Raw genomic sequence first — 24,421 nt, forward strand, 5'->3', positions numbered from 1 at the left:
TGAGGTTCTGGAAATAGGAACTGCCCCAAAGAATGGCGCATCACGGCCGGTTATGCAGCCTTTGCTCCGCTGTCTTCGGTGTAGTGCAAAAAGGCTGCTGGAGAGAGAGAAGAGGGGAAGACGCTCTTCTCTCATCCTCCCCTTCTGCGTCCAATCTCGTCGATCCAAACCCTAAGCCCGTCGCGGGAGGAGCGATTGAAGAAGACCCTAAGCGTCGATGATGGATCTCTCTGAGCAGTCTCGCCGATCCCTCCTCCCCAGCTTCCTCTACTCCCCCACCTCACCGACCTCCAGAACCCTCGGCCTGAAGCAGATCCTTGGGAGGGCCACCCCCGCCTCGCCAGCCCCTCCCGCCTCGGCGCCCGGCGGGGGCGCTCCGACAGGCTCGTTTGTCATCCAGGCGCCGAGCGAGCCCGGGAAGATCGAGATGTACTCGCCCATGTTCTACGCCGCCTGCACCGCCGGTGGGATTGCCAGCTGCGGCCTCACTCACACGGCCGTCACCCCGCTCGACCTCGTTAAGTGCAACATGCAGGTGAGGTCCTGGGCTGTATCATTTGGCATTGAGATCCGGGGTTTAAGTCGCAGATCTTGTGGTTCATGGCGGCCAAAAGGATCTGGTTCAGTAGAATTCTTGGATGTTTTTATATTGGCTATTTCATGTAATTCAGTCTTTTCCTTTGCTTATTATGATTGTCGACCTAGGTTTTACTGACATTTCTCTTTTGTTGCCAGATTCTTCCTTGTATGCTTTGGCCATCATTACGGATTTGCTTCCCTTTTGAGTTGATCAGTATGCAAAGTCCTATGTCATGTTTAATATGTAATTTGGTTTTGGAACTTAGGTTTCTGGTTCGTGGATCTATTTTCAGATAATATGTGTTAATTCATACATCAAAGGAATAAGTTGAAAGGACTTTGGTAACCCTTTCATTGTGGTTTTCGATGTGACTTATCTTCTTCGTGAGTTCCTGTTTCTAGGATGCTGCTTGAGCTTCTTGGTTGATCTCTGATTTGAAATTTGTGTTCAATGGGTTGTTTGATGACCATAGAGATTGCCCATGAGTAAATGTCGATTCGACCCTTTGGTCTCTGATCTACTAGTTTCAACTTTAGAATGTAATTAATAATGGATATATCTATTTGATGATGAATGCTTGTTTGAAATTTCAGATCGACCCAGCAAAGTACAAGAGCATCTCTTCTGGTTTTGGTGTTTTGCTTAAAGAACAAGGGTTCAGAGGTTTCTTCAGGGGCTGGGTGCCTACACTGCTTGGATACAGTGCCCAGGGGGCATGCAAGTTTGGGTTCTATGAGTACTTCAAGAAGTACTATTCAGATATTGCTGGGCCTGAATTTGCTTCCAAGTATAAGACTCTTATCTATCTTGCGGGGTCAGCATCTGCTGAAGTGATTGCTGATGTAGCTCTCTGCCCCTTTGAGGCAGTGAAGGTGCGAGTACAGACACAACCAGGGTTTGCTAGGGGGTTGAGCGATGGGTTACCTAGGTTCGTCAAATCTGAAGGTGCTCTGGGGTATGTATCTTCTCTTTTCTTTCTTCCTTTTGCTTATGTATTAGATTGTTGTTTGAAATTTTTTTGTGATTCTGAATTGACTAGTCTCTGATGTTCTGCTTTGTAGATTGTACAAGGGAATTGTTCCTCTCTGGGGGCGTCAGATTCCTTGTAAGTAATTCTTCTTATCTGCTATCATGTTATTGCCAAGTGATCAATATATTGTTGTAATTACTTTTGTGATCCATGTTTCCAGATACATGAGAAGTATGGGTAGTTAACCCAAATAGTTGGACGGATTTTGCGGTCGTTCTTGTTACTTTTTGTTGTATATATATTTGACTATCATAGTACAGAAATATGCTAAATCCATGAAACTAAAAGTTTAAATTTGATGTGTGAATTACAACAAAATATATTGTGCTGCTTATCTTATTAGAAATGTGTATTTTCAGTGGAATAACTTTTCTTATCATGTAATATCAGAATATATTGATGTTATTCTTGTTTGTATGCTTGTAAGTAATTGCTATGTAGCTAAGAGGATATACGTTTCTTTAGGGGAAATGTGAACATGGTATGAATATGTTGTTATCTATATTTTCTTTCTAACATCATTTTATTTTGTCTCTAACTTCATTGTCAGTTGCTTGTCTTATTTTCAAACCACATTTACTTGCTTCAGAAAAAGGGAACTGATGTGTTAGGTTTGTATACATTGAAACTTCAGACTATTTGCCATTTCTTTTTTTTTTCTATTTTTAATCTCTCTGTATGATGATGCTATCATTGTGTTTCCAGAGACAAAGCCAGGATAACTTTCATAGTGGGGCAACCTTGATATTTTGTTGTCAAATGGTCTGCAAATGTAGTTACTTGAGATATGAGATTTTACTGAGACTACTGCATTTGTGTTCTTATATAATACATGTGTGTGTGTGAACATATTAATAGATATTTTGGAGTATAATTACAACAATATTTGTTTTGCTCAAAAGAGTAGGAGATGTTTTTGTCTTTCGTAGCTACTTCTAAAGAACCATTTTCATAGAGAGTACAATTTTTGTGATTGCTAGTTTACCAAACATACAAGCTTATAAGATGGTTTGCTTTGAAAAGTGGGAAGCATGATAAACTCATGAATTATCCATTATAAATAAGTAAAGAAAACAATGTACGTAGTCATTTTTTATATCTCCATTTTTTTATTATTCATTAATCAATCTATCTGAGTAGTTTCTGAAAACTTGGTCTTATGTTGTCTGACCAATTGCTGGAATCATTATTCAACTCATTTCTAGTGGCATATATTTGGAATCCTCTGCAAAGTTCTCTTGCTCATGCTTTTCAAGTTTGGGGTCATAGTTAAATTATAGACTACAAGACTTGAATCTTGCTTAACTTCATATCCTTTCATATGTATTCCTTGCTGGAATGAGAGAATATTAGTTACATTTTCTATAGATTGATTTTTCTCACCAACTGGAAGCAGAAATATTTTGACTAAGGAAATGATGAACTGGCATCTTGTGTTTTGCTGAAAACTGTTGATATGGCAGCTGCGAAATCAGTTTATTTTTCATAGCTCAGATGTATGTGATATAACTTTAAAGGGGAAGTCAAGTTTAACTTCCTCTTTTTTTATGCTGTTCATTGGTTCATTTTTTTATCAAAATAACGATAGAAGTTTGATAGTAATAATGAAAGAATAAGTAGTATTATCTTTTGATTTATTTTTTTCAATTATCTAATATAAGGGTTATGAAGTGTTTCTAATTGCAAACATAAACTTGAATTGCTTATGCAGATACTATGATGAAATTTGCTTCATTTGAGACTATTGTTGAGATGGTTTACAAATATGCAATTCCAACACCAAAGGACCAATGTAGCAAACCACTCCAGTTGGGAGTGAGTTTTGCTGGTGGTTATATTGCTGGAGTATTCTGTGCTATTGTTTCCCACCCGGCTGACAACCTTGTCTCTTTTCTTAACAATGCTAAGGGTGCCACTGTTGGTGATGTAAGTCTTGCGTTATTTGCTGGATCCTGTGACTCTTTCCTCCTAGTATGTCTACATGACGGATTGTCATCATCTTGTGAAGGACTCCACTTCTGGTAGTCTGATGTTGGAGACATTAAGAACCCGACATGTTTATTTTCAACATTTACTGATCTCTTCATTTTCATCAATCAGGCTGTGAAGAAACTTGGGGTGTGGGGTCTGTTTACACGTGGGCTTCCACTGCGTATCGTCATGATTGGCACGCTTACTGGAGCACAGTGGGGAATTTATGATGCTTTCAAAGTGATGGTTGGCCTGTAAGTAACTTATTTTATAACATTGCTACCATGAAAATCCTATGATATTAGTTCCTCTTTTTCAATTAATTTTTCCTAAAAATTCTTTTTCTGCAGTCCTACAACTGGTGGAGTTGCCCCTGCCGCTGCTCCCTCTCCAGAGCTTGCTGAGCTTAAATCTACTGCTTGATATATGTTTCTGAAATTAATCCACTTCATACGGAAGTGTAATTCTTTAAAAGAACAACCCTTTGCTTGCTTTTGATTTTCCATCTCTTAGCCTGAGAAATTTAAACATGTTAAGGTGGCTTTTCAAATCATAGCCAAAGCAAGGATTAGTGAGAAATAAGATGGAGCACGAGGTCTTTGTAACCTTGACCTGCGAAGAGTTGCTAGAACAGGTGATGTTTACTTTCATTTCCCAACCTTTGTAATCTGTTTTCGTTATAAAGTTTGCTAAGAAAATATGTTTCTCATGTATTTAGCAACTTATGGTTCCCATGCAGAAGTGTTTCTTCAGCCAAAAAGATGGATTTCCGTAGGAATACAAATATTTTTATAGTCATATAAAAAATCCTGGTAAAGCAATTCTGATCTTCTTTAACTTGAAAGTTAGCTTTAAGATTGAGGGTGGAAAGTAGTATGTTATATTATTTGATGTAACTTTCTTTCTATTAACGACAGTGTATTAGGCTATAATACATTGCAATTTTACCTTACAATATGAGACATTGTATCTATGATTTGGACTCTAATCATTCACTTCGTGACAGGGAAATGTTATCATCGGCGTCAAAGATTCATCGTCAAATTATTTTATTTATTAATAAAAAAGTAAAACGTATTTATCAATCTATGTTGTTTTGAGATTTATTGAGAGAGATATTGTCATGCATAGCTTATTGCTTTTTCTTCTAGGTTCTAATATATTTGGAGAAGTTGCTTAAGAATGTTTGATTCATTCGGGTTTTCCAAAAGAACAAATAATAAAGTTAAAAAAAGTTGGCCTCCTCAACCCATTTGTGTATGTAATAAAACCTTCCTCAATAATTGATAAATAATAAGACAGAGACAAAATAGATATAAAAACTTCACGGGCAGAGGCTGATGATTCCTTCTCTTCAGGAAATGTTGCACAAGTTTAGTCTACGTGTAATGATCAGATGTTTGACTTCCTGTCATGAGAGTGGAAGCAGACACCACAGCTCATGCCGCACCATGTCCATGCTCCCATGCTAGCTAAGAAAATCTTTTGCTATTGTGTATGTTGAAAATGTTGGTAGCATTGGTTGTGAAAAATTAATTTTTGTAAACTTAAAAATTATATTTATATTGTTATTATATAAAAATTTTAATATTAAAATTAAAACTAAATAATAATAGGTGAATATCAAGATTATGTACTTTTTTTTCATTCGGTAAATCTTTATCTGTTGTATAAACACAACATAGTAGAATCTAAAAATTTAAGAATATATTTATAATCTTAATTTCTGACATTTTATCCTAGACTAGGATGGTAATTAGGTGAGTCTCTCCTACCTAGATCATCTCCTACAAAATTTTATTATTATTTTTTTTTATTATCTGATAATTATAATCAAAATTCAGTTAAATCTATAATATATTTTGCTTAATTAGATAAGATCACTTAATTAAAAAAACCTTTTAACTTTGGCAACATATCTATTATTCTATCACTATTTAACTTATCTAACATTTTACAGAAATGACTTAAACTACAAGTCAGTAAACTCTTCAAGGCTTTTGCTATCGTGTATGTTGAAAATGTTGGTAGTAGTGGTTCTTGATATAAGAGTAATGATTGTTGATAGAAGATAAGATTTTTTCAACTATACAAGGAAATCTTTCTATTCTCTTAATGAAAATCATAAGGAAAATCCTTTCTCGGAACAATTTAATGTATTTAAGCTTTTTCATTGTTCTTATCTTCTATTCTTTCCATCATAATATTAGAGCAGTGAGAAAAACGAAGCTTCGCTCTTGCCTTTGGCCAGCGACAAAAAAGCGAAGCGATATGCTCTTGCCCTACTCATGAAGCCTCTCTATTCTGTTGAGAAAAATCCTCTATTTTGTTGTAAACATAAAAAATTATAATTATATTTTATTATAAATAAAATTAAATTTAAAATTAAATAATAATAGATGAATATCTTATACCTTTATCATTTGGTAAATCTTTATCTAATCTATAAATATATAGAATTTAAAATTTTAAAATTAGATCTATAATCTTAATTTATGATGTTTTATCCCGGATTAGGATAGTAATTAGGTGAGTCACTTCCATTAAAATATATGATGTTTTTCTATTATATGATAATCATAAATAAAATCTAATCAAATTTATAATATATTTTACTTAATTAGATAAGATCATTTAATTAAAAAAACCTTTAACTTGTCAACATAACTATTATTCTATCACCATGTAACTTATCTAACATTTTATAGAAATTAGAAGTCATTGCAGGCACTTCACTACATAATAGACATGTTAGAGAGCCTAGGATGATAATTAAGAGTCTCTACATCCTGTTATATCCTAAGAAATCTTATAATAATCAAACTTATTTTTTATTGATCGATAATCATAATCAAAATCTAATTAGATTAATAATATATCTTACCTAATTAAATATCATCATATAATCTAACATCCTCTCACTTTCTCTATTAATTAGTAAGATATAATAAAATAAAATAAAATTTTATTTAAAATTTAATTTTACCTAATTGGATTCTAAAATTTTGAAAAGATTTTATACATGACCATGAATTTTTAAAACAAGTGAATAAGTCTAATAAATATAATAATATTATAATAAGTCTAACTATCAATGTGAGTTATAGCGATTGTATATTATTAATGTCATACTCATCTTTATATACTACAATATTATTAATCTTTCCTAATGTAGCCTATAATGACTCTTGTAATTAATCTTGTTAAGATAATCCTATTATCATATTCAACTATAATATGCATAAATATCAATATAAATATGATAGCAAAAATAAATAATTTTAATTAAATAAGAAAAATATCAATAATAGTACTATCTAAATACATATAAATATGAAGTTTATATTTTTTTAAAAATAAAGTCTTGTATTTAATATAATCCTCTTTATATGTCCTTTCTTATCATAAAAAATATTTTACTATGATTTTTTTATTAGTCTATTTAATATTTTCAAACTCGATAAATTTATTTGGTGAATGATGCTTTAACTTTCTTGTTTTATTATCAACTCCTTGAGTAATAGTAAAAAATTATAAGATCTTTCTTAGCTTAATCTTAGTTCTATTTGAACATACTTATTAGTTAGTTTATTCAAATCTTATTTATCCTTATTAATATTATATTAAATATTAAATAGGTCAAACTAAGGAGGAATAGAACTAATAATGAACTATGGTTCATCTATATTTATATCTAATGCTTTAAGTTTTGCATCATTGTCAATTACCGAGAATGTTATATTGAATCTCTTGAGTGTCATTATACTAAGCCATGGATGTGATATTATAGTGTTATCATACCTTCATTAATATGTTGGTTAAAGACTCATCAGTATATTTAAATTTATCTTGGAAGATTTTATATTATTTATAATTATTATTCTTATAAATATTAGATTGAGTCAATTAGATCTTTCATGAGTATTCATTTTATTAATTTATTCTATAATATTTTTATCGATCAAGTTTATGTACTTTTGAATAAGTAGTGTTAGGTTAAGATCTAATACATGTTCTAATTATTCTAAATAATTTGAATTAGAGAATACAAAGAGCAATGTATGGAAAGAAAATATCACTTTAAAATATACAATAATATTAATACTTTGAGTTATCAAAATATGATAAGCTTTTGATATCATCAATATTTTACCTAAATATTGATATATCCAATGCTTATTTAGAATTATTTATGAAGTACTAATATCATAATATTACTATCTTTGAGAATATAATTCTAAACTATAAGAATACTAAAATAATTTTATCCTACTCTATCATATAATTATTGGAAGTAGATTCTTCTCTAGAATTATCTAAATCTTTTAATTATATATGGTATCATGAATATTATTATTTTTCATATCATTTAGGATAAATTATTTAATACAATTTTATAAGTTATAAGTTTAAGCTCTTTTGATGATTACAAGACTAATATAATAATTTAAAATATCTTATAAATAAATAAAATATTTATTTAATTTATATCGCATGAGCCTATCATCTTCAACCACTTTGGCATCTACTAATCATATAAAACTTAGGATATAAGTTAAAAATAATATTTACTAAATATCCTTTAATATTATTTATGCTTAAGCAATTCAATAATAATAAAATAATTATTATTAAAATATTAATCAATAAAAAATTCATATAATAACTGTAATAATAATAAAGCATAAATCATATCTTAATGTGAAAATAAATATTATTTCATAATTTTAAGCCTATGCATATGAATAACTAAACAAATATCCAAAGGAATAATTAGAATTTAATTATCATAAGCAAAAATTTATTAATATATCATATGAGAAAACTATAAAAATAATAATTTATATTTTAAAATTTTATATAGAACCCTAAATTAGATCAATCAACCCTATTTAATTGGATAAGTTCAAAACTAAGCTAAACATTAGCCCAACTAGATCAATCAAACTAAAGTTGACCAAAGTCAAATTATGATATTTTTTTTTCAAATTCGATCAGAACAACATTGATCGAATCTCAATCTAGTTAACCAGTTAAAATATAGTTAAAATCAAGTCCAATCAAAATATTTGATTAAAACATATCAAATTAATTAATTTTATAATTGAGACATAAATTAGAAATATTTATTTATTTTGGGTAAAACTATATTTTTGTCAAGATATAGTTGAAATATCTAATTTATTAAAGGGAATAGTTGTGAAGGATATCGATAATAATTAAAATAATTTATAAGGGTAAAATTAATTTTTTAATGGGTGAAACCCTTTTTTTTCCCTAAGCCATCACACTGCATAATCAATTTTCATCTATGCACCACTTATGGTCATCGTGGCATGGGATTGTTTTCACATGACCAATTAACAACTCTGACGGTTGTTACATTGTTCCACCACATGGTTGTGCTTACGCATTGACTGATGGCCCTACTAGTCACCATGGCATTCGATGCGATATGCTCATGTGTCCACCATGCAGCCACTAGAAATCATGACCTTCGGTATCCAATCGATACTGATTGAACCTAGCAAACGTCGTTATAGTTATACTATTACATGTACTGATCAAAGGCAATGACATCTCTATAGCCATCATAAGTAGTGACACTATTGCTTGGCCTAATACACACAAACAACTGTGTATATGATCGTCACTAGTTGTCGCACCCCCTATTACCTATAGTAGCACCTATGTGCAGTTGTTGTATATAATTAGACCAACGACCATGAAAAGTCATTACCCTCGATAATGTCATCGTCGATAGCAAACTATCAATAATAGTTCATCGATCAAACATGAGAAACCTCACATGGCTTGCAAGCAAGTGATAGAACAGATGAGATAAGGAAAGCAGATCGACAACACAAACAAATCGTTTAAATATCATAAATCAAAATTGAATAATATCTTTTCATAAGCGAAGAGTGTTAATAAATAAATCTAAATATAAAATAAATCTGACATATTTTTGGATCTAAGGTATTTAATTTTAAAACATGGTTCTGATACCAATTATAAATATAAAAACTATAATATGCTATTGCTATATGAAAAATTTTAGTGTTGAAATCAAAATCAAATAATGATAGATTAAGATCAGGATTGTGTTCCTTTCGATACTATTTTTAAAAATAAATTATTTGATTTACAAACTCACTATCGTCAGATCCGAAAGATATGGTAAAATCAATTTCTCTTCTTTTTATCCTTTACATGACCACTACTAACGATATAATAGGGAATACGGAAGATCTTTTATACATAAAAATAGAGTCTAAGATAATAATTAAAAGAATTCTTTCTATTATAATCTCTTAAAAAAATCCTAATATAATTATTTTTTATTAGTTAATAATCATAATCATAATCAAAATCTAATAAATTAATAATATATTTTATTTAATTAGATAGAATCACTTTTAAAACTTGTTACTATAACCGTTGAAATTTTTTCGCGTTTTGCTAAAGCTAGAAGCCTGTAAATTTATCGATGAAGATGCTTGGAACGTGTTCCTCGTTCCACGGTACAGAACAGATGCTTTGGAACGTGTTCCTCGTTCCACGGTACAGAACACCGAAAGCACTACGACACATGCGTTTGTATTCAATAAGAACGGAGCTGATAGTACGGTGGCGTTTGGAGGAGTTAATGTGTTCCTCCCGCTGTTTCTTACTCAAGAGCTCTATTGAAACATCGGAGCTGATAGATAGTACAGGCACTTGTACCCTGTGAATCAATCCAAGTTAACAGCCAACTCCTTGCATTTGTGGCTGCTCCAAGGTCAACTTTATCTTCCATTAGAACGCTCAAATGGCTGTCTTGATCATCCTTGATGGCCTGGTAATTCTCATCGACATCTTTTCTCGTGGAGGAACCCACGGGTTTGCTTGCTCGGCCCTTAAAGTTGACAGAGAGACTGTACCTAATTCCCAAATGGAAATATATTTCACGTAAAGTTTAACTCGTCCACACGCTTCTCCATCACAAGACACACACTACTAGTCAAGGAAACAGGGAAGGAAGAAGAGAAGACATAAAACATGAGCAGAAAACACAACACCATGGAAACACGCAACTTCTTCCTTCTTTCCGGATCATCTTAAAGTACAGGATGAGACCATAAATCCTGGTGGAGACAAGGTTGACAAACTTTATATTAAGCTCTTGTATGACATTAGCAGACATTACATCTTTATTAAGTACCTTCATGCATTTTGAATAGGGCAAACCTGTAAACGAATTTGAGATCAACTATTCAGATTTTGGCATATAAAGTTTTGATTAGGTCAACTATTTTTTATTTGATTCAAAAACATAATATAAAGCTATGATAAATACGATGAGATTAGGTCAACTATACAAAACTTTTGATTCTCTTCGCATCATGTTTAAAATTTTATTTTATACATTTGTTGTAGGGAATTCGAGATTATCAGCTTGGATATATAATTTGTTACATACTAGTTTATCTTAAAAAAATTTCACGAGAGATCGTAAAAAAGGACTAAAAGAATAATCTTACACTGATAAATATCGAGAGAGTCCAGTGACCCATAATAGATGAAGGTTAAATCGGTGTTGGTATTAAAGTCATACCGATAAATATTTCTGATTTTTTTTCTCTATAGAATGAGTCATCAACTAGAAATTATTGGTTGTTCCAACAAGTTAGTGCAGGGAACTTTCCTACAAAGGTGACCGCATGATGGAACAGAGATATTTATATTGGAAGTTAATTAACTATGTCAATTCTCGAACTAATCGATGCTGAGACAATGGTTGCCTAATCAAAGCAGTTCGATCTGATCTGGCCAATGGAAAATGGTGCATGCGGAGAAGTCGATCCCTCCCAAGAATCTCTCGAGCTTCTCTTTACGACGAAGCTACTGATAAGCTTTTCTTTAAAGGCTGCGTGCAAGACTGGACCTAAAACACGCGGAGCCAAACAAAGATTATCCATCACCAGCGCGAATATATTCTGCATCCTCTTCACATAAGCCTTTAAGCTTAAGAGGTCGAGAACGCTCCTTTGCTCTTCATGGCCTCCGAGTGTGATGGTTTCAGCGATTATATGGTGTTGAGGCCCGACAAGGCAGGCGTTTCTGATCTCTTCCGCCTCTTGTATTCATCGAAGGTGGCGGAGAATGAATCGGTGGACTGCCCCGTCGACACCCAGATCAACGAAAGGAGGCGAAGGTGGGCTATCTTCATCTCTCTCCTCCTGCAGAAGACTCTTCTCCTGTGGAGGAAGCCGATGGCTTGGCTTGGATCTGCACTTGAGTTCTGGCTAAACCTTCTGATGGACAACCATGGATTCGTCTCGCTCTTGTGTAATATCTTCACGGGTGAGTACTATCCATGCCCGCTCACATTGGATTTGTGTTAGCAGCAGTATATATATCTGCAATGCGTACTCCATATGAATTTGTCCTATCCATACAATGGTGAAAGATGACCAGATCGACAAGATAATAGAACATCCTTCCACAGATTAGATGAATGTGTATGTTGATGTACCAAATCTAAAGATGAAAATATATGTTTCCTACTACGGTCAGTATCGATCCTATTATTTCTAAATAAATTATTTAGAACGATTTTATACTCTCAAAACAACAAAATTTTCCTCTCTTAGTTTCAAAAGGGCACTCCATGTTTTAGATTTATCATTGAAGTTCTAATCTCCTACTAAATAGAATTGGAATTTCAATAGGACTTGGTCAATCCTATTAATTAGCTCACAAATGAGGGGGTTATCAATACATTTAGGGAAAATGACAAGATCAATGCTAATACATCTCTTCTAATAGGACTTGATGAATAGATTATATATATTAGAAAAGAAGGACATGGAAGATGCTAACATATATATATATATATTTGGCCATCTTTGGAGTCAACTATAATCCAATTGGCACGTTTCCACTGTATGCATTTATTAATTAGGTTAGAAAAGTAACATTGGAATGTGTCAAACTTTGACAATGATGAACATGCCAAGTCAAGCTTATGTGTCTTTCTACCTCCTTGTTGATGCTTATATATTTCATACATTATGTCTATTCTACATAATTATATTTAGCTATTTCGTACCACCTCTTTCTGTATTCTCATTGCTTTTGCATAGGATTACACTTGGCATTTTTCTGATTTTTACGTCCTATTTTTCACCATTTTCTTCGTCATTATCTTTATTTTTGTATGGAAATGGAATTTTGGACATGATTGAATTAAAAGATGGTGCTTCGTTGCAACTAAGAAAGCATAGAAAATATTTTTAGGATTTTTTAATCGATTACATGATTTGGGTTATTTTATTTGAGTCTCTGTGATGAATAGTAATTAGTGAGAGCTTAAATGCAATTATATAGAAAATTACAAACTAAATTTTAAATTTCTGTAAATTGTAAAAGAAATATTGACTGCAAAATCAATATTTTTTAAATAAAAATATTTTATTTTTTGACTAGCTTACACATCATATCATAGTCTTATTATTCAAGTATACATTATAAGAAAAAGAACAAGAAGAGTTATTCCTCGAAGTATTGATGTTTTGGTTGAGAATTCATCGCAAGAATAATTATTTCTTTCTAAAATGATAAAAATGAAGGGAATAGCTCATCCTATTTTGGAATCCAAGCACAAGTGTAAAGAGCTTCAACTCAAAAAATTTAAGCTAGATCGGAAAATAGGCATTCTATTTCCAATCTGTCAGATGATGCGTGGAACGGAGAATTTAGAGTGGCAGACGAATCTGGGAGAATTTTTTTCTGATAATTTAGTATAAGACTTCTTTAAGTTATCATCATTAATGGCGTTTCTTAAAGGAATCGAAAGCATTCGAGATGAAAGAGACGTGATACTGTTCTCGTTCCTTTTTCGAACCAATCATAATTTTAGAGGATTAACATATTCTAAGGCTTTATTATTTGCCTTTTGCTGTGTATTTTGATTCTGCTTCTTTATGTTTCTTATTTACTTCTCAGAAATAGAAACAGATTAAATTTCTCCAATTTATTCCACAAAAAATGAAACAAAAGAAGGCTTCGTTCTCTTCAGGAAAAGTGGCGTATCCCCAGAAAGAATCATCAGCATATAGATCATGTATTGGACAAATGGACACGAGAGAGGAATTAGACGCGAGAATTCAACCAAGCGACGGGAAGTATCACGCAGCACTCTCAATAATGGCTGCAAAACTAGCTTACGAAAATGAATCATGCATCCAAAACATAGTTACTAACCACTGGAATGTAAGCTTCTTCTTGTTCTGCTCTCTGAATACTGCATGCAGAATTCAATTATATAGCTCATTACCATCTGAAAGAATTATCTCATCATCAAAGGCTTATATGATGATGTTCAAATCCTTGATCTTGTCTGCAGATGGAGTACTTGGGATTCTACGATGGTTGGAATGGTAAGACTGATCGACATACGAATAATAATCATTTACTTCGCCCATTAATCTTTTGGATATGTTGCAGCATGCATGCATGCATGCATGCGGCTACTAGCCATCAATATTACTTGCCTATGATTCTAATAGAACATGCTGCAATGCAATGCTACAGACTACCAGGAGCAGTACAGCTCAGAAGCATTTGTGTTCAATGACAAGGCAGCCGACACCGAGCTGATCGTGGTGGCATTTCGAGGCACCGAGCCCTTCGACGCCGTTCAATGGTGCGCGGACTTCGACTTCTCCTGGTACGAGATACCAAACGTTGGCAAGGTCCATGGAGGCTTCATGAAGGAGTTGGGATTGCAGAAGAAACTTGGGTTTCCCAAGGACCTACCTCAGAGGAGAGGCAGACCGTCATATGCTTACTACGACTTGAGGGAGAAGCTCAGGGAAGTGCTGCGCCATAAGGAGAAGGCAAAGTTCTTGGTCACCGGGCACAGCTTAGGAGGGGCACTCGCGATACTGTTCCCGTCCATCTTGGCACTGCATGGGGAGGAGTGGCTGTTGGGTAGGCTGGAGGGAGTGTATACATTTGGGCAGCCCAGGGTGGGGGATGTCAAGTTCGGGGAGTTCGTGGAGCAGCACTTGGACAAGCCAAAGAAGAGGTACTTTAGGTATGTGTACTGCAATGACATCGTGCCAAGGGTTCCCTACGATGACTCTGCTCTCCTGTTCAAGCACTTTGGGACATGCATCTACTTCAACAGTCTCTACAAGGGAAAGGTGGTGAAAGAGGAGCCGAACAAGAACTATTTCTCGTTGTGGACAGTCATCCCCAAGTACATGAACGCAGGGTGGGAGTTCATCCGGAGCTTCTTGATCGGGCACGTGATAGGGCAAGATTACAAGGAAGGATGGTTCATGACATCTATGAGACTTCTTGCTCTCGTAGCTCCTGGTCTTACACCACACACACCTCAAGACTACGTCAACTGCACCAGACTGGGGGCTTCACCTCCGAGCAACAAGCTCGAGTGACTCGGAAGCAAGCTTCGGCATCTTCTTCTTGCTCGGAGTTTCTTCTGGATCGAATGATCTGATCCAGCAATTGTTTCACATATATACTGGCTGTTGGATGATGTATTTTTTGGTTCTATCAAATCATGCAACTATATATTTTACATGGATATACATCTCCTACTTGTAGTGCAGTTTTATGGGCTTTGGTATTTACTTGTGGAGGATCGAATGCACTTTACCAAAGTTGAGTTTTTTTTATTTTTTTATTTTTTGAAAAAGTAAAGTTTAATTTTTACTTTTTTTGAATAAAAAACAAATGTAGCACCGCCTAACAAATTTACATCCCTATCCTCTTTCCCTTCTCTGGTCGGTCATTCTACGGGTCAACTCCGCATCTAAAAATGGAAACGTGGAGGTGACTCAGTCCACGGCAGTAAGAATCGTGTGCGTTAACGCAACGAAGCACTCACCAAGAAAATTAATAGCACGCATCTCATCACGAGCCACAATAAATTTACGGGAGCCAAATATCCCCTTAGCAACGGAGGAAAAGTGAGTACAACATCCACTCGTCCAACCCTCTTCCACCCGCCCGACCCACTCGGGGTTGTCCGCACCACCACACGCACCATGTGGCAGCAGAACACCCCCTCTCCCGCTAGCCAACTGACCGCGTCGTGCCACGTTGCCAATCCCAACACCTCAGTGGCCAAACGAGTGGCGCGTCAAATCTATGGATAGATTGTCATCTCCCTCCCACGATCCATCTCCGCCACATCTCATGAATAAAATCCTCCCGATCTATTTGGTTTAAGCGCTACGATTGTTGCGCTGGTAGCCACCCTTTCTTCACCCGCAACGCACCGGCTGCAGCGTCTTAATGGCACTGTTGTACAGTGCTCCGCTCCATTCTCCCCCGATCCCCTTTCCCAAGACCCAATTCCCGTCCTTGGCTCGTGGCTTCTTCTCCGAAGACTCCTCACATTCCGTTGGTCATGGTCTCCACAGTTGCAAGTGTAGGCGGAGGTGTGCAACCATGACTGTGTCTGCAAGTGGTGCTCAGTCTGCTGCGGCTACCGCGGATTCCGAGCCGGCGCCGGTGCCGGCTCCGCGGAAGCTGAGGATTCTGGTAGCCGGTGGCGGAATTGGGGGGCTGGTGTTCGCGCTGGCGGCGAAGAGGAAGGGGTTTGATGTGATGGTCTTCGAGAAGGACCTGAGTGCCATCAGAGGGGAGGGGCAGTACAGGGGGCCGATCCAGATCCAGAGCAATGCGCTGGCGGCGTTGGAGGCCATCGACATGGATGTCGCGGAGGAGGTGATGAAGGCTGGGTGCATCACCGGGGACCGGATCAATGGTTTGGTGGATGGGATATCTGGGAACTGGTGCGTGTTCTTGCTCTGTCTCTTGACTTTCTCTTAGTTCCCGGTAGAGTTTTCTTTATGGCCTCGCTGTTTCCATTTACTCTTTGGAGTGAAATCGAGTGACATTTGTCCTGAGTTCATTATTTCCTTTACGTAGTTTTTGGCTGCCATCAGATGTATGCTTAATTTGTGATGTCAACCGACGCATTTTATGATGCATATGTAGGTACAACTATTATAGAAACATTAATTCAAGCAATCAATTTATTGTGCGTTCATGCTATTTGTAGTTGTTTCCTAGCTAACCAGGCACTTCACCTAATCTTCTTTTGGTTTCTTTTTTTGGGGAAAAAGGAAGGAGACTGATATTTCTTCACAGTAGATTGATGTAAGCGGAGCAACTTTCATGGTTAACTATCTTGATTAAGGTGGCCTCACTTGATGGGTTAGTAGCTGTATTGACAATTAAGACATGGAAGTTTCAGGCAATAACAGATGTGGGGATGCCTCTAGCTGTTCTGTGCTGCATGCTTGCCATACCAAGGAACCCAACATGTCCATACACTAAGCTGATAGGCCCGAGCAATTATCGAAAATTTCACCAGTTTTGGGATTGATCATTGCAGTTTCTTTGATCTTCAGAAGTCAAGCAAAGAAGTGATGGAATTAGAAGGCATGACAATATAAGTCATGTTCTCCTAACATTCTCCACTTTGGTTAGACATTTATGGACCACATATTTGGAGGGACTTTCCCTCTTTCTATCTCTCTCTCCCTCTTCTGTTTCTCTTTCTTATTGTTCAAGAATTCAAAGCAAATCAGGGCCCCTTATCTATAGAAAGGACTGCCTCTCTACTTTCGAAATCTTAGGGGACCCTTGTTTCCAAGGCTCTTTAGGAGATGTGCAACATAAGTCACACTTCTCTGAGTTCAAAGGTTGAGTTCCACATTGTGTTGGGCCTTTCTAGATGGAGTGAAAATTTTGTTCCGTTGTATTACAGATGATTTCTGGTCGAGTATGTTACCGTTGATTTGGACTACTTGAATAATCGATCTTGAGGAAGAGAATTTGTCAGATGATTGTTTGGTGAAACTAGATATCCTAGATATGGAAATATCCATGGACTAGCTAGCTTCTTCTCGTATCCATGCTCTTGGAAAGTTGGTTTGCTTGGAAGTTATCAAGCCTGGATATGAGAAGCCAATAAGATACTTCTGGAGTAGACAAGACTAAGGGCTGACACCAACGGAAATAATATAACAGAGAGGAGCAAAATATAGCGTGTAATCAGATAGAACACACAACAGGCCTCTGTACATGGGTGAAGACAATTGAGAATAACGCTACTAAAATGGAGGTGGTTTAAGAATAGTGCCAATCACCTCAAGTACTTTTGGCTTCATCTATGCCCTTTCTTTTCCCCGAACTCGTTGATAATGTGTATATCACGACAACGACACGTCATACTGTCTCAACTATTTGGTGTTGGCTACATGAACCTGTTTCCACCATTGAGCTTTGTGTAAGGTAATAACCTTGATAAAAGTACAGATCTTTCAGTCTCATGTTGCACCACTAATTCTAATTGACTCACCTCATCTAAGCAGGACATCTATCATGTCTTACCATTCCTAGGTAATAAACTAGATTATCATTTGAAGGATTGCCATTCTTGTACTTTGAGATGCTTTTGGCTGCCTCACTAATTAATAATATCGTCAAGTCTCTTCAGAGTCATCATTCATGGGTGCAAATTAACTACATTTTGATGTCTCATGTTTACAATGTTTGATTATATCTTGTCGCATTAAGATGGACATAATAAAGAGAAATTGTTAAAAATGCTTTTTCAGGTAAACTTAAAGCCAAATTTCTTGACTAGCTTTTAGGTTCCTGTGTACAGTTGCATAATAAGAATTTTGTTGATACATGAACCATTGACTTTGGTTCAAAATTCAGGTACATCAAATTTGATACATTTACTCCTGCAGCAGAGCGTGGACTTCCGGTCACAAGAGTTATCAGTCGCATGACCCTACAGCAAATATTGGCCCGTGCAGTTGGTGATGACAAGATTTTGAATGACAGTAATGTTGTCAATTATGTTGATAATGGAGACAAGGTTGGTTTTCCTTCTTGTTGGATCTTTATCTAATATAATAGGTAATCTAATTTGTTACTAATGACCCAGGTTACTGTAGTACTTGAGAATGGGCAGCAGTATGAAGGTGATCTTTTAGTTGGAGCTGATGGCATATGGTCAAAGGTATGATATTGTATGTTTACAGTACTTCTTCACATGGTTGGATGAATTTGTCACCACCTCTTGTTTATTAATTATGCAGGTGCGTAAAATACTATTTGGGCCCAAAGAGGCATCTTATTCAGGATATACCTGCTACACTGGTATTGCAGATTTTGTACCTCCAGATATTGAAACCGTTGGGTATGCTGAAATTTTTGTCCTTTTTTATTCCCTTCAATGGCTCCAGTGCACAACAGCTCTTTCTTATTTAGATAGCAGTTTCTTGTTTCTTAGTATCTTCAGAATCATTAGAGTTAGTGCCTAAGATTGCTTATTTACTACCTTGTAATTCTTTTGTCAAGGTATCGAGTATTTCTAGGTCACAAGCAGTATTTTGTTTCTTCGGATGTTGGCGCTGGAAAAATGCAGTGGTATGCATTTCACAAGGAGCCTCCTGGTGGCACTGATGTTCCTAATGGTAGATATTCTGCATCTAGGTTTTCCTTAGTTCTGTTCCAACCTTATCCATAAAATGATTGGAAGGGAAAGAAAATCTAAATGATTAATGACTGATGTGTAGATTTCAGATAACAAACTTGAAACCCGAGTCGTATTCACTTACATGTCGGTGCTAGCGTGGCCAAACTTCACATCTTCATGGATAAAAAAAAAACGACGAGCAATTTCTACAGTTCATCTATTTAACATCTAGTATGGTTATGTAACAGGTAAAAGGGAAAGACTTCTCAAAATATTTAGTGGTTGGTGTGATAATGTAATAGACTTAATACTTGCAACTGACGAGGATGAAATTCTTCGTCGTGATATATATGATCGTATACCAATTATGAGCTGGGGCAAAGGTCGTGTGACATTGCTTGGAGATTCTGTCCATGCGATGCAGCCAAATATGGGTCAAGGTGGCTGCATGGCTATTGAGGTATGGTTTCATGCATTTATTTTTTTGTCTTGGTATAAAGATTTTCCCTATCCAAAGATGATCAAATTCCTGGCCTGGAGTTTTTTAAGCATGTAAACCTGAAGCAGAAGTTTATGTATCTGGAAATAATATATACATCTAATATCGATTCATTTGTGAGTCTTACATTTGAATCTTAATATCATCCTTGTAGGATAGTTATCAGCTTGCTCTAGAACTTGAGAAATCTTGGAAGCATAGTGTTGAAACGGGAACTCCAATGGATATTGCATCTCCTCTAAAACGGTAACTTTCTTGTCGAATGATACTGTGCTATTTGGAGTTGTTATTACATTTGAATGAAGGAAAAACTCAATAAAAATGTATAATGCTCGGCATTTGTTAGCCTGCCACTGGCACGTTACATGACATCTGTGCCCATTCTAACCAGGATCATGACATTTATCTAGGTGTACAGAATTTTGTAGATAGTTCCTTATGTCGTCCGTGCTGAAGCATGGACATTACCAGCCATTATGCATGGCATGTAGGCATATCCTCGTGCCTATTAGCATATGTCGCATGAGATAACATTTTATAGTTCTTGTATGGCAGTTATGAGGAGGAGAGAAGGATCCGTGTTGCTCTTATATATGGAATGGCACGAATGGCGGCAATAATGGCTTCCACTTACAGACCATATTTGGGTGTGGGGCTGGGACCATTGTCGGTATGACACCAGGCTGATAACCTCCAGTTTATCTTGATACTAGGAACTCAATTTTAAAGGATCAAATCTCCTTTGTTTATTGCATGACGTCTCTTCCCAATTGAACATCTTTGTCTTGATATTCTTTGTAGTTTTTGACCAAGTTCCAGATACCACATCCTGGAAGGGTTGGTGGCAGATTCATTATACAGTTTGCAATGCCCCTGATGCTGAACTGGGTTCTAGGGGGCAACAGGTAAATTGTGGTTACCCACTTTTGCCCTGTAATTCTTTTGAATCCCTGTTGTTCAATTTAAACTTTTCTGTGCCTGGAAATTTTCTGAATCGATCTTGAGACTGAGCCAAGTAACTTGTTACTTTTGCAGCTCGAATCTTTCAGGAAGGCCATTGAGCTGTCGTCTAACTGACAAGGTACTCTCACTAGAAGTTAGATGCAGATCAAACTGCTGCAACTGTAAAATTCAACTTTTGTGTGAGAGAGAAGTAACTCATTATAGAATCATGGTAATGCAATTATATGATAACTTTTGCAGGCAAGTGACCAGTTGCAGAGATGGTTTGAAGATGATGATGCAATGGAACGAGCTATGGGTGGAGAGTATGTCTTCTCAAGTTGTCATTAATCAATCATTATTTACACTACAGTTCATAACTAATACATCGTTACTTTTCCAGGTGGTATCTTCTCCCTGCAGTTACAGGAAATGATAGTGCATTGAAACCCATTCATTTGGTCAAAGATATGCATAGACCATTAATAATTGGGTAATTCTTGAGCATACTGTTTTATGTTCACTTTTGTTCTTGACGAGCTAATTAGATAGTCACTGAGCAATTCATGAAATGGCAGAAATCGTGCACAAACTGGCAAAGAAGGAGAGTCATTTGTCATTCCTTCACCACAGGTTAGAGATTGCTAATCTGACACTACCATACCTACAAGTTTTCCTTGCTCTTTCATTGTATAGTCACGATTTGTTAATGTTCCCCCAGTAAGTAGAATGAATTCAGTAGTGACAGCTTCTTGAAAAAAAAAGGGTCCTTCGGTTTTATGTGATGGAAATATAACATAGAGTGAACCTGTTGTCACAACAGGAAGGCTCTCCATGTACTTACTATCATTCAATGAATGGAGCTGAGTGGTGTACCGTTCTACCTATACCACGACCAAAAATGCTCCACGTTCTTGGTGGTTTTCAAAATGAAATAGCCTGTGTTCTCTTGTCCATTAAGGAAAAATAGTTGAAAAAAAGATACAATTTGGGGAGTATGATAGCTTCTGTCCAATTTTGTTTCGAGTGATCAACACAGGTCTCTCTTCAGTTTGTTGTCTCATGTTCTCTCTTTTATTGTGCCATGTGTCTGATTTTGGAAAATTCTTGGATAAATTAATGGAAATTCTCTTACATTGTTGCCTGAATATAGTGGATTCATCTTGGATCAACTGTTGTAGTTTTGTGATTATTTTGGTTTGCTTGCAGATGTTTGAATTAGCTTAGGAATTTTTTTCTTAATGATCGAGTATGATTATACTATTATTTTTGAGAAATGTGAGACTCTTACCCCTTGCACTAAAATACCCTGTTCAGATGAACCATATCAATTTTGTGGCTCTTCCATAAAATAGATGTATTTATATTCTCCAGGAACGAAAGGGGGTTCTGCTCTTCAACTTGTGTTCCTAGCCTTCAAAATGTTGTTGTCTGATATCTTGATCATTTCATGGATAACAATTTTCTTTTTAATCGATAACCTCCTGACAGGTGGCTGTAGAACATATATGTATTAGTTACAAAGACAATGCCTTCTTCTTGACTGATTTGCAGAGCCAATATGGTACCTGGATAACCAAGTAAGTGATGGAAAGTTAAAGTACTACATTGTTGTTTTTAGGAAAATGACGACAGCTAAATGGAAGATTGACATTCTTCTTCTATTTTTCTTCGAGTGCAGCAATGAAAGGAGGAAGTACCGGGTGCCTCCTAATTTTCCTGTTCGAATCCACCCATCTGATGTCATCGAACTCGGTAGTGATAAGAAGGTATTCTGACTTTTATTACATTTTACCAATGTATAGATAATATGAAATTATCATGCATGGGCATGTTTATTAGGATTAATAATGAAACGTGCTTATTAAAATAGGTCACACCATGCACTTCTACCATATAGTCAATAGATTCATGTGCCATAGTATTTCACCCGTACAATGAAATATTTACCTGTGTTAAACCGTGACTACCGTGGGTTTCACATGCTTTTATTTGTATGAGGCAAATGTCTCTGTCACATAGACGAAAAATCATTGGTAGTGGAACTTCTATAGCTAGTTGCTGCTAATCTCATTATTAGTGGCGGAACCATATGTTTAAAATTACTAGTAGGTGTGTCTTAGATACTAGAAGAACCATAGTGGAACCATAATTTTTGTGTCTCATTTGCATTCCACTTTAGCAATGTTTCTTCTCTTGATTGTTATAGTAGGTAGATCATCAATAATAATCCTTACCATTTTCATCTTAATACATTGATTTGCCAGAAACTAATATTCATTTATCTTTTGATCCTTTTTCAGGTAACCTTTCGGGTAAAGGTACTAAAGACAGTACCAGAAACATTTCCCAATGGAGGACAGGCGATCCTGCAGGCAGTGTGAAAAATTTTCCAGAGGTGTTCATCGTAAACACGGTTGCTGTACAGCAGGCAATCATACTTGGCGCAGTGTATAATAGCTTATTCATTTGCATTATTAAAGCCATAGAATGCACATCTGTAGTTTGGCGCTTATTTCACTTTCATATCAGATATGGAAGAAGAGTGCAACTAGTTCAGGTTGCAATTCTCCACCTTCTTGTTTTTTCCCTTTCCGCTTATTTTTGGATAAACAGGTCATGTTTTAAGAGGCATTTGCAGTATAATTTTTAGGTGAATTCTGATGTAGTATATGTTGAACTTTATAGTCCCGCACAAAAAGATGTTGAACTTAATGTTGAACAGGTCATTCGCAAAAAGATGGATATGAATGGAGGGTTGTGTATATTAATATCATGTGTTAGAAGACTTCTCGGTGTTTGGATGTCTTTATCTCTTATGTTATGGATATATTTAGCGATTTTTATTGATGTTAGTGCAGGTTCCAGTGTTTTTTCTATCGGTGGGTGGGTGATCATGGACATGTGGATGTAATCTTCTGTTACAACCTTTGAAGGTGCAAGATACACTCGGGAAAGCTGCTGCAGCAATCTTTCTTCAAATCAGATAAGGCTCTTTTTGCGCCTAAATGCATGTAGAAATTTTATGTGTAATCTGGAAAGCATCTGAACTGAGATATAGAAAACACATGTTAATTAAGATTAGAATGACCATTGTGGTGCTCATTATTGTACTAATGGCTGATCATATCGCGCCCATAAGATCATGATTTATTTCAGTATGAGTAAATGTTTTCTTGGAACGAAGTATATTAGTTGCTCCATCTTATTGCTTCATCTTTTGCATCCGATTTCTCAAAGGAAACTTCTCCAACCGTGTGCCTGCTTTTTCGACTTGTGTTCTTATTGTGCAAAATTAATTCAGATAGTATAAAAGTCTCATATAATTGCTAGGATATCCAAAACACTTAAATGTTTGATGATCTTCAATGGTTAACATATTGTCCTTGTTTTCCTGGAATTGTACAACATTTTTTTACTTGGAAGAAACGCCTTTGATAGTTTCATCAGGTAAAGGAAAAATTTTCCTGCTCTGTCAACATTTTTTATGAACATATGAATTGAGATCAATTTGATGATGATGATGATGATGACATTACTTACAATAGAAAATATTGTCGACACTCAGATCTTGTCACCTGAAATCTAAAGCTTTCCTCTTCATCTAACATGCTGATGATAGCTTAAGCTTGTTTCCTTAACAGCAACAAAAGATCTCTGTATGATTATAGTACCCCCACCATTCTCCTCATGGAAGAACTCTATTTGGTCTTGAACAGCTTGAAATAAGAACTAGCAAATGAACTGCCAATCACCTAAAGGAACTTGCAGCTACAGAAAACACTCATCAGTCCCAACTTCAATTAGGGTGAAGTCTTCTGCCAATCTTGGAAGCGTGCGCCTTAGTTCTACTTGTCGTTGTTTATGCTATCCACCGAATCA

General features: G+C 35.8%; 3 protein-coding genes across 6 annotated transcripts; all 3 read left to right on the forward strand.

Annotated features, from left to right (window-relative positions):
• The first annotated feature begins 30 nt into the window (after positions 1-30).
• Positions 31-4,290, forward strand: LOC135643709 (mitochondrial phosphate carrier protein 3, mitochondrial-like). 2 transcript variants are annotated; one of them, XM_065161028.1, is made up of 6 exons: positions 32-535; positions 1,174-1,535; positions 1,642-1,685; positions 3,322-3,536; positions 3,711-3,835; positions 3,932-4,290. In XM_065161028.1, exons 1-6 carry the CDS (start codon positions 218-220, stop codon positions 4,002-4,004), a joined length of 1,137 nt encoding a protein of 378 aa, XP_065017100.1. In that variant the 5' UTR covers positions 32-217; the 3' UTR covers positions 4,005-4,290. The 2 variants fall into 2 exon arrangements, with proteins under 2 accessions (XP_065017101.1, XP_065017100.1); XM_065161029.1 differs by lacking the exon at positions 3,932-4,290 and having other exon boundaries at positions 31-535; positions 3,322-3,631.
• Positions 4,291-11,458: 7,168 nt separating this feature from the next.
• On the forward strand, positions 11,459-15,201 carry LOC135642768 (triacylglycerol lipase OBL1-like). The gene is made up of 4 exons (XM_065159180.1): positions 11,459-11,927; positions 13,645-13,838; positions 13,972-14,005; positions 14,160-15,201. Exons 1-4 carry the CDS (start codon positions 11,621-11,623, stop codon positions 15,026-15,028), a joined length of 1,404 nt encoding a protein of 467 aa, XP_065015252.1. The 5' UTR covers positions 11,459-11,620; the 3' UTR covers positions 15,029-15,201.
• A 619-nt stretch (positions 15,202-15,820) lies between these two features.
• LOC103992210 (zeaxanthin epoxidase, chloroplastic) lies at positions 15,821-23,755 on the forward strand. 3 transcript variants are annotated; one of them, XR_672245.3, is made up of 17 exons: positions 15,821-16,393; positions 18,333-18,495; positions 18,565-18,639; positions 18,719-18,819; positions 18,981-19,096; positions 19,347-19,558; positions 19,752-19,843; positions 20,153-20,267; positions 20,399-20,502; positions 20,633-20,678; positions 20,801-20,865; positions 20,943-21,032; positions 21,118-21,172; positions 22,031-22,119; positions 22,221-22,308; positions 22,843-23,099; positions 23,401-23,755. XR_672245.3 is itself a non-coding variant. In XM_009411826.3 (16 exons), exons 1-16 carry the CDS (start codon positions 15,891-15,893, stop codon positions 22,921-22,923), a joined length of 1,995 nt encoding a protein of 664 aa, XP_009410101.2. In that variant the 5' UTR covers positions 15,821-15,890; the 3' UTR covers positions 22,924-23,327. The 3 variants fall into 3 exon arrangements, 1 of the variants encoding a protein (XP_009410101.2); XR_001979143.2 differs by having other exon boundaries at positions 16,223-16,393; positions 18,365-18,495; XM_009411826.3 differs by lacking the exon at positions 23,401-23,755 and having other exon boundaries at positions 22,843-23,327.
• The last annotated feature ends 666 nt before the right edge of the window (positions 23,756-24,421 follow it).

Source organism: Musa acuminata, chromosome BXJ3-7 (genome assembly GCF_036884655.1).
Source record: "Musa acuminata AAA Group cultivar baxijiao chromosome BXJ3-7, Cavendish_Baxijiao_AAA, whole genome shotgun sequence".
NCBI classification, from domain to species: Eukaryota; Viridiplantae; Streptophyta; class Magnoliopsida; order Zingiberales; family Musaceae; genus Musa; species Musa acuminata.

Excerpts from the sequence above, each read along its gene's own strand:
- LOC135643709 (XM_065161028.1), top strand. The coding sequence starts at position 218 with ATGATGGATCTCTCTGAGCAGTCTCGCCGATCCCTCCTCCCCAGCTTC. Across the intron at positions 536-1,173 it reads TCGTTAAGTGCAACATGCAG|ATCGACCCAGCAAAGTACAA; the intron begins GTGAGGTCCTGG and ends TTGAAATTTCAG. Across the intron at positions 3,537-3,710 it reads AGGGTGCCACTGTTGGTGAT|GCTGTGAAGAAACTTGGGGT; the intron begins GTAAGTCTTGCG and ends TTCATCAATCAG.
- LOC135642768 (XM_065159180.1), top strand. The coding sequence starts at position 11,621 with ATGGCCTCCGAGTGTGATGGTTTCAGCGATTATATGGTGTTGAGGCCC. Across the intron at positions 13,839-13,971 it reads TAGTTACTAACCACTGGAAT|ATGGAGTACTTGGGATTCTA; the intron begins GTAAGCTTCTTC and ends TCTTGTCTGCAG. Across the intron at positions 14,006-14,159 it reads ATTCTACGATGGTTGGAATG|ACTACCAGGAGCAGTACAGC; the intron begins GTAAGACTGATC and ends GCAATGCTACAG.
- LOC103992210 (XM_009411826.3), top strand. The coding sequence starts at position 15,891 with ATGGCACTGTTGTACAGTGCTCCGCTCCATTCTCCCCCGATCCCCTTT. Across the intron at positions 16,394-18,332 it reads GATGGGATATCTGGGAACTG|GTACATCAAATTTGATACAT; the intron begins GTGCGTGTTCTT and ends TTCAAAATTCAG. Across the intron at positions 20,679-20,800 it reads GCTGTCGTCTAACTGACAAG|GCAAGTGACCAGTTGCAGAG; the intron begins GTACTCTCACTA and ends TAACTTTTGCAG.